Source organism: Saccopteryx bilineata, chromosome 3, assembly GCF_036850765.1.
Source record: "Saccopteryx bilineata isolate mSacBil1 chromosome 3, mSacBil1_pri_phased_curated, whole genome shotgun sequence".
Lineage (NCBI taxonomy): Eukaryota > Metazoa > Chordata > Mammalia > Chiroptera > Emballonuridae > Saccopteryx > Saccopteryx bilineata.
The window spans coordinates 241,968,010-241,981,728 of NC_089492.1; the positions used below are offsets into that span (position 1 = coordinate 241,968,010).

Consider the following 13,719-nt stretch of genomic DNA (forward strand, 5'->3'; position numbering starts at 1 on the left):
ACTAGAACTGAGTGCCCTCCTTCTTTCTGGAGCTTATCCAGTACACTCACTGACAGATGAAAGGAAACACTCCATAACTACTTACATATTTTTTACAAAGGACACCAATCTATAGGCTTCAAGAGTGAGATAAATATCCCCTAGTTGGTGCCATCGCCATTTTTTCCCTGGATTGCTCACCAGCATTCCAAGGCAGCTTCTTGCCTCTACTCTTCTCATTCTCTAACTCGCTCACTAAAGCCTTGTTCCTTGAAGTGTAATCCATGGATCACCTCCATCAGCCTCACCTGGGATCTTGGTAGAAACGCAGAATCTCAGGCCCCTCTCCAGACATACGGAGTCAGAATGTGCATTTTCGTCAATCCCAGGTGACTCCTATGCAACGTTACAGAGAAGCCTGATTCTCAAGTACTGCCAGTATCCTCTTCCTAAAATGCAAGTCTAATTAGCCCCAGCTTCTCCTGTCGTCTCCCCCTATACTCCTGTAACCCCCTTAGGAATTATGACACTCTATGACAATTTCCTATGCATTTCTGTTCCCTCCCATTTAACTATAAACATTTTGCGCACAACTTTACTCTTAGTACTGTGTACAAAGTCTTGTACAAATTGAAAGCCTGATAAACAAATTAGAGCACAGTGTACACTAACAGTAAATATCTAGAAAGACAACCTTTAGTTGCTTTAAAGGCAAGTCTATAGACCCATGTTGCTAAAAGAGCGTGCAGACATTACTATGGAACCCTGATGCATAATCTTCGATTGCTCATGGAGAAGAAATATGCCAGGGGACAGGAGAAAAAATATTCTCATTTTTTAAAAGGAGACAGAAGGAAGTAATAAAACTGCAGAACTTGAGGCTTGTGAACAATGCCTGGCAAAACAGCAGGCCAAAGAATTAAATATACTAGTCATGAAAACAAAACACAAAGGAGATGGTCACTAAGGGTTGGTCCATGTTAATTAAAGGGAGAGATTATGTCAAATTGGTTTCATTCCTTTTATTTGATAAGGTTACTTCAATCCAAAGGAAGGGAACTATGAAGACATCATATTTATTAATTTCAGGGAGTCATTAGACACATATCTCTCACAAAGTTTTGAAATAAAGCAGATAATCTGGACTAGATAGTATTAAGATAGGAGAAACAGCAACCAGGTGGTGATTGAACAACTGATGTAAACTCTACGGGTTGGAGTTAAGAAGGTAGAGAGGATTTCTGTGTAACACTGTTCTAAGTCAACATTCTTTAATCTCCACTTGAAAGGAAACAGACAAACCACTTCAGTAAACATGTAGGTAGTAGAATGCTGGGAGCCTTGGCAGGAAAATGAGCTAAAAGAAAATGAAATCAACAGAAATATATGCATTGTGAGAGTATAACGAAACATGAGATACTGGGGACCTATGACTCTAGCACAAGACATAGGCATGCAGTTTTAATAAGAGGATATAGCACTATATGAATGAACATCAAATCAATGTTATAAAAAATAGGTGCCCGCCTGCCCAGGCGGTGGCACAGTGGGTGGAGTGTTGGACTGGGATGCCAAGGACCCAGGTTCGAGACCCCGAGGTCGCCAGCTTGAGTGCGGGATCATCTTGTTTGAGCGGAGCTCACCAGCTTAAACCCGAGGTCTCTGGCTCAAGCAAGGGGTTGCTCGGTCTGCTGAAGGCCCACGGTCAGGGCACATATGAGAAAGCAGTCAATGAACAACTGAGGTGTTGCAACAAAAAACTGATGATTGATGCTTCTCATTTCTCTCCGTTCCTGTCTGTCTGTCTGTCCCTGTCTATCCCTCTCTCTGACTCTCTGTCTCTATAAAATAATAATAATAATAAATAAATAAATAAATAGGTGCCCATTAATCCTAAAAATTGAAACTCTGAACTAACAGTAGTTACTTTACTACTTGAAAGTCTATATTTAAAAAATTATAATAAAAAATAAAAGGTAAAAACAAAACTCTTTGACAATATGTATGACAGTAAAAAATTAAATCCTCTTAATATATAAGGAGCTCTTACAAATCAATAGAAAAAAGATAAGCAGCTCAGTTTCAAAAAATTTTCCAAAGGTCTAGACAGGCAAATCCCAAAAGAAGAAATAAAAATGATCACGAGATATAGGGAAGGAGGGTGCTCAACCTGAGTGGTAATAAAAAAAATTTAAACAACAATGAGATTTATTATTTTTTTTTTGTATTTTTCTGAAGTTGGAAATGGGGAGGCAGTCAGACAGTCTCCTGCATGCACCCAACCGGAATCCACCTGGCATGCCCACCAGGGGGCGATGCTCTGCCCATCTGGGGCATTGCTCTGTTGCAACCAGAGCCATTCTAGCGCCTGAGGCAGAGGCCACAGAGCCATCTTCAGTGCCCGGGCAAACTTTGCTCCAATGGAGCCTTGGCTGCGGGAGGGGAAGAGAGAGACAGAGAGGAAGGAGAGGGGGAGGGGTGGAGAAGCATGGGGCGCTTCTCCTGTGTGCCCTGGCCGGGAATCAAACCCGGGACTCCTGCATGCCAGGTCGGTGCTCTACCACTGAGCCAACTGGCCAGGGCCTCAATGAGATATTTTTTACCAATCAAATTGGAAATGTTTTTATAATGGAAATACTCAGTGTTGACAAGCATTTAGAAAAAATAGTACTCATATCCTACTGTTTTTAGGTATATTTATCAAAAGTCTTAAAAGTGCATGCACTTTGGCATAAAATCTCCATATACAAATCAATACTGTGGAAGCGATTATAAATTAATGGAATGGTTTGGTTTCAAAAATTTACACAAGAATGTATAAGTCCGGGTTCAGGAGGAAACAGATTACATAACTCAAGTTAGGATGAGTCAAGGAGTATTTGTCTACAAGAGTTAAGAAAACTGATAAGGTACAGTGTAGGAACCCTGGGCTATATAGCATCTTACCACAAGGTCATTACCGACCCTAGGTCTGGGTCTGCAGAGATGAGAAGAGAGAAATATTGAGAAGGGAGCACTTTATAGCTTGGGCCATCTTGGGAAAAGTAGTGACTTTTGGGAAAGAGGCACAGGTATCTGGAGGGAATTTTGCAGGGAGAAAGCCATCTCTTGCTTGGGCTACCCACTGTTCAAAACCAGCTAGATTAGAGGACATGGGAACTAATCAGCTAATCAGTTATGCACATGTCAGCTTTCTGGCATGGAGAAGTAGTCAAGGAACAAACCACAAAGGAATAAATCCAGCAGAGTAGCAATATTTAAATTGGTAAAAATTGGGGAACAATAAATATTCAACAATATAGGACTCATTAAATAAACTCTTGCATATGCATACAAAAAATACTATTAAGACATTTAAAATATTCTTATAGAGATATATAATATGTAAGGTTATCTTGTATTATTAACTGGATTTTTTAAAAAAGATTACAAAACTGTATAATTCTATCTTTAAGCCAAATAAAACATAAGTTGTTGTATATATATGTGGAAAATTTCTCTAACGGGATAATATACCCTGCCACATTTAGTTTAACAACTTACCATTTTGAGAAAGAACTTATTTATATTTGTCTAGTACACTTTTTTTTAGAACTTGATTTTTTAGAATAGTTTTACATTCACAGCAAAATTAAGGGTAAGGTACAGAGATAACACATATATGCCTCTCACTACATAGGCATAGCCTGCCCCATATTAACAACCCCCTCCAGAGTCATATATTTGTTAAAATTGATGAACCTAGATCGACAACATAATCACCCAAAGTCTTATATATTTTACCTTAAACTTGACTCTTGGTGTTGTACATTCTATGAATTTGGACAAATATATAATGACATGTATCCATCATTATAACATCATACAGAGTAGTTTCACTGTCCTAAAATCCTGTTTTCTATTTATCACTCTCCTCCTGCCCTAGAGTACATTTTTAAATCCATGCTCTCTTTACATACTCCTAAATAAGTTCAACCTAATTAAAGAAGATACCATAGCAATAATTATTGTTCCCCATTGCAATGGACCGTGTGTATGTCTCTAGAGGGTGGCATGGAGAGAGAACTGTTTGTGTTGCATCCTCTCACAGTATGGACAGAAGACCTGGCTCAGAAACTGTGTCTGAAAGCACTGAGATAATTGGTGAAGAGACCAGGCAGTTGCACAGTTATTTTGCTTAGACTTGCAAAAGCAAAACAGAGAATGCAAGTGAAAAGGACATTGAATTTCAAGCTGATAAAGGTTGGCTCAGAGATTTAAAAGCAGCAGTCTGCAATGCTCCTGAGTATAATCCACCTGAGGACATTGTGATAATGCTTTATATTTTAATCTGTAATATTAAGGATTCTGAAGAAATGTGCTTTATCACATCAAAATTTTTAATAATTATTTTATTGATTTTATTTTTTTAATTTTTCTTCAGTGAGAAGCAGAGAGGCAGATAGGCTCCCACATGCACCCCACTCAGGATCCACCTAGCAAGCCTCCAATGGGACAATGCTCTGCACATCTGGGGTCATTGAGCCATCCTTAGCACCCAGGACCAACTTGCTCCAACCAAGCCATGGCTGTGGGAAGAGAAAAGAGAGATAGAGAAGGGAGACAGAGAGGGGTGGAAAAGCAGATGATCACTTCTATGTGCCTTGACCAGGAATCAAACCTGGGACATTCACATGCCAGGTTGATGCTCTACCACTGAGCCAACCAGCCAGGACCTTATCTTATTGATTTTAGAGAGAGAGGAAGGTAGAGAGACAGAGACTGAGACAGGAACATCAATCTGCTCCTGTTTGTGCCCCAACTGAGAATCAAACCAGCAACCTCTGCATTTTGGGGAAATGCTCTAACCAACTGAGCTATCCTGCCAGGGCTTTCACATCAGATTTTTTTTTTTTTGTATTTTTCTGAAGTGAGAAGCAGAGAGGCAGAGAGACAGATTCCTGCATGTGCCCAACCGGGATCCACCCAGCATGCCTACTAGGGGGAGATGCTCTGCCCATTAGGGGCATTGCTCTGTTGCAACTGGAGCCATTCTAGCACCTGAGGTGGAGGTCATGGAGCCATCCTCAGTGCTTGGGCCAACTTTTGCTCCAATAGAGCCTTGGCTGCAGGAGTGGAAGAGAGAGGTAGAGAAAAATGAGAGGGGGGAGGGTAGAGAAGCAGATGGGCACTTCTCCTGTGTGTTCTGGCTGGGAATAGAACTCAGGATGTCTACATGCTGGGGCAACACTCTACCACTGAACCAATCGGCCAGGGCCCATTATCTCTTTATATATACTTTATTTTTTCAGTTATCACCTATTTTTATAAATTCGAAGGCACACACAATCTGAAGACAGTGAGTGGATTATATGACCACTACAGCCTCGACTAAGAAGGTAGTAATTATAGCTCAAAGACAAGTCAGAAGGAAATATCGATGGTGTAAACATATCTAATAGTGTAGAATTGCATATTGTTAATCCTAATCCGGAGGGACCCAAAACATTGAAGACACAAACAAAGTCCGTCGATTACACACCAAAGCTTTATTGTCTAGCTTGGCCAAGCGGCGGCTACTCCAAACAGAAATCTGAGGGAGAGCGCGCCGGCCCTTTGTTCTACTTGGTTTTTATAGTTTTGTAAGTGGGAAGTACAGAAGCAAAAATTGTAATTAGTAGCCCTTTACCACTGTTGGTTATAGTCATATGTCCTTTAACATGATAGGACCGTGTTCAATTTGCAAGCCATACATCCTTTTGGAGAAAACAAAATTTACAAGTCAACACAATGGCAGAAAGATATATTTTTACATATTAAAAAGCATTCCCATATTATTTAGTGTTCATCTGTCATCTCTGTCCAGAGTCACACGTATTAACCACATGCATTTACATAGAAAAGGTAATTTCCATGGGGACAAATGCCTGCTAATGGCTCATAGTTATAAGAAAAGGTTTATTTTGGCTTTTCTCTCCCTGCACCTGGCTAGCCATTCACCCCTTTCCCCACAGGTGTGGTGGAATGTCTGGGGATCCATGTTTTCCTCCCCTTTGCATTTACAATGCAATGCCAATCACAGTACAGAGACTATTCTCACAATTTCTCTGCACACCTTAACCCAAATTAATAAAATGTTCTTCAAGCCTCCCAAAATATTAATATTAATTCTGTAGCTTTTGGTACTTTACAACACCTGCGGGTGAAGTGGCTCATTGGCTCCTCACATATAAGTGAAGAAAGAATGCTACAGAAGAAGAAAGTTGTTGGGATATCACAACATCCTACCAAAGAACAATTGTTGATTAACGGGTGCTAATTTTGCAACCAAAATGACCTTAATTTGAGAAATCATTTCTATTCTGTGAAATAGTGTAGTGCAAATGCCATTTAATATAATTTTCGTTATTTTCATTGGTGTCAGAATTTGACTCAATGTCATAAAGAAAGAAATGGGATGTTCTGGGGATAACTCTAAGAATGTATTGAATTTCTTGTCCCTGGGAAGATTACAAACCAAAGCTGAATGACAACCACCAAGGTGCTTTGTAGAGGGACTTTTCATCTAGCTGGGAAGATGAACTAGATGCCTTTATATATGGTATTTGTTAATGAGTATTTTAAAAGAGAAGCCAAATCCTGTTGTTTAAAATATATTATGGGTATAAAATTGAGGAGTAATTGTAGAGGCAGGAGTCTATGCTTTGGAGCTTGGGTATGAGTCCTAGTAGATCTGTACTTAATAGCAAGTGACCTTGGACAATTAATCCCTCTGAGCATCTGTTTTCTCATCTGTACAGTGGTGACAATAATACCTACTTTTCAGGATTATTAATATAATGTGAAAAAATTTATGTAAATTTGCATGTGATAGCTGACATAGAAGCATTTAGAAATGTTAGCTCATATAATTACAATGATGAGGAAATAAATGATCCAGGCATAGGTTTGGGAGTTAAAGTTCTTTAAAATTCTTCTTGAATAAATTTCTATGATAATAATCCACGTTATAGCTTCATGGAATTAAAAAAAGATGAAAACCCCTCACACTTCATCACAATAACATTTGCTACATTAGCTCAGGCTTCACATTACAGCTTCCCCATGGAGTCAAGTGAAATTTTCTGTTACACTCCCTCCCAAGTCCCGCTTTATTTTTTATTTTGTTGTCTTTTTAAAAAAAGAAAAGTCTGGTTGTGTTGATTATCTGTTATTACTTCCAAATAAGAACATGCTTTCATTTACTGAAATTAGATCCCCATTCACTGCCTTGGCACAGTGTGAGCTGTCTTCTCCAGAGGGTTTGGGGCCTGTTAGATAGCACACAGTTGGAAATTGGTGGCATTGAGTGGCTGCCAAGGCTGGCAGACCTTTAAGATGGCATCTGGTGACCTTTTTTGCTGAGCCCCTTGGGTCCTCCGTTTGAGATTTGATGTTCTCGGCAGGGGTGTAATCCAAATCAAATGTAAGATCTGGTGAGCTGGAGTTACATGGGAAGTGGGGCTGATGGGTAATCTCTCCACTGCTTTGGGCAGGGGATGCATCTAGCCACCTTTGCAGTGTTTCCTGCTAATACTGAGACTGGGCTGGAGCTGAGTGGCACTAAAGAGCCTGTTTGCAGGAAGATCCCAGTGTGAGAGAGGGAACAATTGTTTTCCTCATTTATTTATCATTCAGCAGCACAATAATACTCCCTAATCGCTGTAGTTCCCAGATGACACTAACTCATCACTGGGTCCCTGAGAGCAGCAGCTGAGGTCAGAAGTACACATGAGGAAGCCAGCTGTGTCTCACTTCCAAGATAGTAATGATGGCATTTTTTTTTTAATTCGACTGAAATGGCAGATTTCTATTTTCAGTGCTGCAGGTAGGTAGCACACAAATGTGGAAGGATCTGTGGGTTTGTGCACAGCATAACAACCAATGTGTGTTGACGAAATGTTTGTGCTAACAGCAGACACATGCCGTTTCTCAGCTGGGGAGTCGTTTTCATGATAATTTTAAACTACTGTGTATGTATGTTTGCTTTTTTTAACAGCTTTTACTTTGAACAGATTTAACAGGTTATTTTTGGTTTTACCTCTACTGTGGCTGTTTTAACAGATAGGCAGATTCATTTCACATTTCTCAGGCAATTCTGTCCTGAGACGGCATACAAAAAGATTTTGAAGGTGATTAAAGCAGAAATGATTCAACAATCTAGACTTTATAGGGAAGAGCTAACTCTCTTTCCCTGTGCCCAGTTTTGCCTTTAAATCCTGAATTTCCTACTTTGGCTGCCTCCTGCTCTACTTCCTGCTCCTCACATGATCCCAAACTTTTATGGATCCTCTCCTGACCCATCTACAGGCAGTAGGAATTTAAGTTTGCATTGTCTCCATTACTGAAAAGCCATGCAGAATTAGACAAATCAAACTTTCTGAACCTTTTTTCCATCATTCTAAAATGGGAATAATATGAGCACCAAACTATTAGGGTTGATCTGAAAATTAAATAAACTAGTGTAGCCTGATCTGGCAGTGGCGCAGTAGATAGAGCATTAATCTGTGATGATGAGCACCCAGGTTTGAAACCCCAAAGTTGCCAGCTTGAGTGTGGGCTCATCCGGCTTGAGCATGGGTTTACCAGCTTGAGTGTGGGATTACAGACATGACACCATGGTCGCTGGCTTGAGCCCAAAGGTCGCTGGCTTGAATCCCAAGGTCACTGATTTGAGCCGAAGGTTGCTAGCTTGAGAAAGGGGTCACTGGCTGGGCTGGAGCCCCCTAGTCAAGGCACATATGAAAAAGCAATCAATGAGCAACTAAAGTGCCACAACTATGAGTTGAAGCTTCTCATCTCTCTCCCTTCCTGTCTGTCTGTATCTCTCTCTCTAAAAAGAAGACAAACATAAATAAGTAAAAATAAATAAGTATATGTAAGTGTCTATAGTGTGACTGTCACATGGTTAAAGTTTTAGTAACACCATTATTATTACAACTACTGCAAACCATAGTTATTTCTCATTTAAGATTTTTGGGTTAAAATTGGTGTACAAGATTATATATATTTCAGTTTTACAACATTATAACTCGATGTGTGTATGCACTACATATTGTTCACCACTTTAAGTCTAGTTACCATCCATCACCATATAACTGGTCCCCTATGCCTCTTCCCGTTTCACCCTCCCCTTCTCCCCTTCCCCTTTTATAACCACCAGTCCATTCCTTGTATCTATGAATTTATTTTTGTTTTGTTTTATACAGTTTTTTTAGATTTCACATATTAATGAAATTATATGGTATTTGTTTTTCTCTACCTGATTTATTTCACTTATTTCTCTTATGAACTTTAAATAGCACTAATTCTTTGTAAGATTCACCTAATATATATCAATATGATAACTAGGTATGTTTCATACTATATAAATTTTATGTCAATTTCTTTAAATACCTTATAGAAATATATTTATATACATATACATAAAAGTACATGTCATAAGTATACTTTCCCTGAATTTTCACAAACACAATACATTCATGCAACAAATATCCAGATAAAAAAACAGGATAGTACAAATAGTCCAGATGCCCCCCCCCCCCCCCCCCCCGCCTTCGTATTCTCTTCAGGGCTCTACAACTCTCTAAAAGGAACCATTATCTGGAAGCTATCTAATTTTAGAAATAAATTATACCAGTTTTTAACTTCATTATTTGTGTTATTTTTGGACAACCAAATGAACTTAAGATTCTTGAGGTGAGGGACCATATGTTATACATCTTCTCTCACTGCAAGAACTATCCATTAAATATACATTTTTCTTCTATATCTTCATCCTGCTCTGTTGTTAACTGAATACACCTGTCTGGCAAAGCCCCAGGCCTGAATGTGTCCCACTGTCTTCTTTGCATCTCTACAAGGACTACTAGGCAGTTCTAGAGGAGAACACTCACTTCTCAGACTGATGCCCCAGAGTCACTGTCTCCAGCTTGCACTTACCACTCACTTTTGTCCAGTCAACCTGTCTTCTTTTCTGATCAGCTGTTTTCCACTCTCCATGGGAACTATTTCAAGCCATCTACCCTTTTAAAAAAGAATTATTGATTTTTTTTTTTTTTAGAGAGAAATACAGAGAGGGAGAGAGAGAAAAACATCTATTTGTTTTTTCACTTACTCATGTCATCATTGGTTGATTTTGCATGTGCCCTGACCAGGGATGGAACCCACAACCTCAGTCTGTGGGGACAATGCTCTAACCTGCTGAGCTACCCAGCCAGGGCCACAAGCCCTCTACCCTTAGTCAACTTCCTACCCTAGCAATTCCCCCCTTGAAAGCCAACAGATAAGCATAACATGTATATCAAAAAGAAAATTCAAGATGTCAGCAATTTGATCAATACCCTGTCACCAAATGTACAAATAAATTTGCCTCCATTCTCACCTATCTCCTTATTACCCAATGCTGAGGTTTATTTCCGCCTCCATTCTCTGAGCGATATCCCATGTCACTTTGTCGGGGTTCATCTTATTTTATCAATGACATCCTCTACTTTTCTCTGGTTCAGTTGGCTCTTCACAATCAGAATTTTAAATGTGTAAAGTCCTTGCTATCTTTCAACAAGATAATGACAAAGCTCTATCTGAAACCCATATTGCATCCCAGTCACCATGCTATCTCTCTCCCTTCTGCAACCAAACTTCCTCGTAGAGGTCTTTACACTTCCTGTCTTTGATTTCTCATTCCTGCTATTCTTTCAACCCACTTCAGCCAAGCATCCACCTCCATTAGCTCACGGAAGCTCCTTTACCAGATTCCTGATATTGTCCTGATGGCTGAATTCAATGGACACTTTTCAGAGCTTTCTTTTCTCAGGAGTACCTGACACTGGTGACTATGGCCTCTTTCTTGAAACATTCTCTTCACTTTGCTGCCAAGAACCCACACTCATAGTTCCCCACTGCCTTACTGAGTATTTCTTCTAAATCTTCTTTTAGGGCTCCTAGTCCCTCTATAAATATAGGTGTTTCTCAGAGTTTTTCCAAAGGCCTTCTTTCCTTCTCATGCTGCCATAACCCAAAAGATTCCTGTAAAAAGTATACATGCATTTAAATCATTGCCTAGGGTTTGGTTTTATTCAAATCAACAAATATTGGGGCAATTGTTTTATGCTCAGGTAGTATGACATGATTTAAAATCAAATTTTTCTACCGTATCAATACAACATCTGAAATGAATAGAATTCTTTCTAGTCATAAAGCATAACTATTTTGAGATTTATTTTTCCTGAATATAAAATATTTCCTCATGTAGAAAATTTAGAGTAATAGTTTTATAAGATATAAAGTAATATTTGAATATAATGAAATATACTGAGTTTTACTATCCAGAGAGACTAACTGTTCACTTCTGGTATATATCCTTCTAGAGATATACTGTGTACTCTCACACAAAAACACATATATCATATATATGCTTTATACATAATTGAGATCATTCTATTTTTTACTTATTTGTATTACTGGACATTTTTTTGCATCATTAAAATTATTTCTATTTTAATGGCTCTATATATTCTATCATAGGAACATAGAATAATATAATCAAAAGATCTACCTATTACTAAATATTTAGAGTTTTTACTCTTTCTTCTTCTTCTGCATTTTTTTTATAATACACAATCTTAAAAATTGATTTATTATGTTAAAGAGTTTCAACTTTCTGACTCTGTTCAGGTCACCCACTATATTAATTTTATCTATTTATGTAGCCACTGGCATTTTTTAATTTTCAAATAAGTTTTCTGTATTTAAAATGGTGCATTAAATTGTTACAAGTCTTTAGTAATTAAACAAGGTTGAGTAATTGTTTAATTTTGTTATTTGCTTTTCTTGAAATCATGCCTATAGGTTTTTTTCCTTTTCTTTTCTCTATGTAATATTAAACTGCAATGGAGGACTGATGTGAGAGAAAGAAGCCTCAAGGTGAGGAGTTGAGGACAGACAGAGAGCAGAACAGGATCTGGCAAACTGCCTTGATGTTTTCTCTTTTCTAGTTAAAAACACTAAAAATACCTCTAAGACATAGAAGCAAAATATGTGATCATCTATAGGGCTTGTTTTTGCACTCCTATTACTTATAGTAAGAGTTCTGATAAAAATGGGACTAAGAGACATGGACAAGAGTGTGGTGGTTACCAAGGGTGGGGGGAGGGAGGACATGGGAGGGAGGGAGGGAGAGAGTTGGGGGGAGGGGGAGGGGCACAGAGAACTAGATAGAGGGTGGCGGAGGACAATCTGACTTTGGGCGAGGGGTTTGCAACATAATTTAATGACAAAGTAGCCTAGACATGTTTTCTTTGAATGTATGTACCCTGATTTATTAATGTCATCCCATTACCATTAATAAAAATTTATTATAAAAAAAAAAAAGAGTTCTGGAGCAGATGGATAGATTATTTTTATGGTACGAGGAATAAGGTAGGGGAAAATAGAGCCTAAGGAAATAATGCCATGGTTTCTCTATGGTAAATGATCCGCAGACAAATAACCAGCCTTTACTGCTTCATTCCACTGTGCTGGGTTACCACTGTTTACACCAACAAACACCTTCTGTTTCTGCCAGTCTAGTGCACACAGATCCACTCTATGTGTAACTAAGGACAAAATTGTTTCTTCGCAGCAAAGAGAATGAGAATTCGAAGGCAGAAACTCAACGAGAGCTATAGAAATCTGTGACTGTTAACACAAGGCAGATGAACAGAGACCCCCCAGCTCCTATTAATCCCAATGATCATCAAATCAGTCATGACCCAGATGATGTGGAAGACAGCAAGCACCCAGAGAACAACCAGAAACTCCTAACAGAAGCACTCAGTAGTAGCAGCTTTCTGGATGGCAAAGTGAGTGACAAATACCTGAACTTTTCTTGGTAATAGGCTAGTCAGAAAAATTCATTATTAGGATAGAAACATAGATTCATACTAACACACATGCATACTAGTGGCAATTAATATATAAATATAATGCATAAATAGAATTAGAATGAATTTTTTCAATCTGAAAATGAATTTTGAGGTTATTGTGTATATTATATCTTTCTTGACCACCAATTGAGTTGGTAAACCTACTCTGTGGCTCACTCAAGGATGGTCATATAGTGATAATCATCACTGTTCATGCAAATGTCAATATAAGGTAGGCTGGAGATGAGGTGGTGGTGTCTCTTTAACATTACAAGGAGAGATTGTTTACTTTCAAATTCCCTTGCAATCATATCCAGATATGAAAAAGTTAACAGCCCCAAACTATTTGAATAGAAATCTATATCTGTTAAGAATCAACCAAACAATCCACAACAAACTAACTTGATAACGATGAATCTAATTAAAAAATAAGAATAGCAGCAATTAAAAACTGGATCCAAATCAAGACAAAACTAACAATTCATTGATAACAAACTGACCTTTCCAAAAATTGCTGAAATGGAAATTAAACAGATACATAAAGTAGGAGTTTTGCAGTGCTGCCAAGCATTAAGTTCAGCCAGATATTTTAGCAGAATACTGAATTAGAGTCTGCAGTACACTCGCACGTAACTATGTTTAGTTTATAATTTTAATAGCCCCTACTAAATCACTCAGATATGAGCTAGTTTTTAGTTATATGAGAAAATAAAAGCCTATGGATTTGTGACTTTTGTTCATAAGAACACCGGGAAAAATAGTTATTTGGAGTGGTTACAGCTCACCACCCCATACTTGAAAGGTCCACTTGAACACT

The 13,719-nt window shown here is 38.4% G+C and overlaps 1 protein-coding gene across 1 annotated transcript in view; it reads left to right on the top strand.

The window, feature by feature from the left end:
* The window catches only part of C3H1orf87 (chromosome 3 C1orf87 homolog), an 82,295-nt gene that overhangs the window by 5,209 nt on the left and 63,367 nt on the right, over positions 1 to 13,719 (top strand). The window contains 1 exon segment of the mRNA XM_066264989.1: positions 12,620 to 12,839. Coding sequence (XP_066121086.1) covers positions 12,620 to 12,839 — 220 coding nt within the window.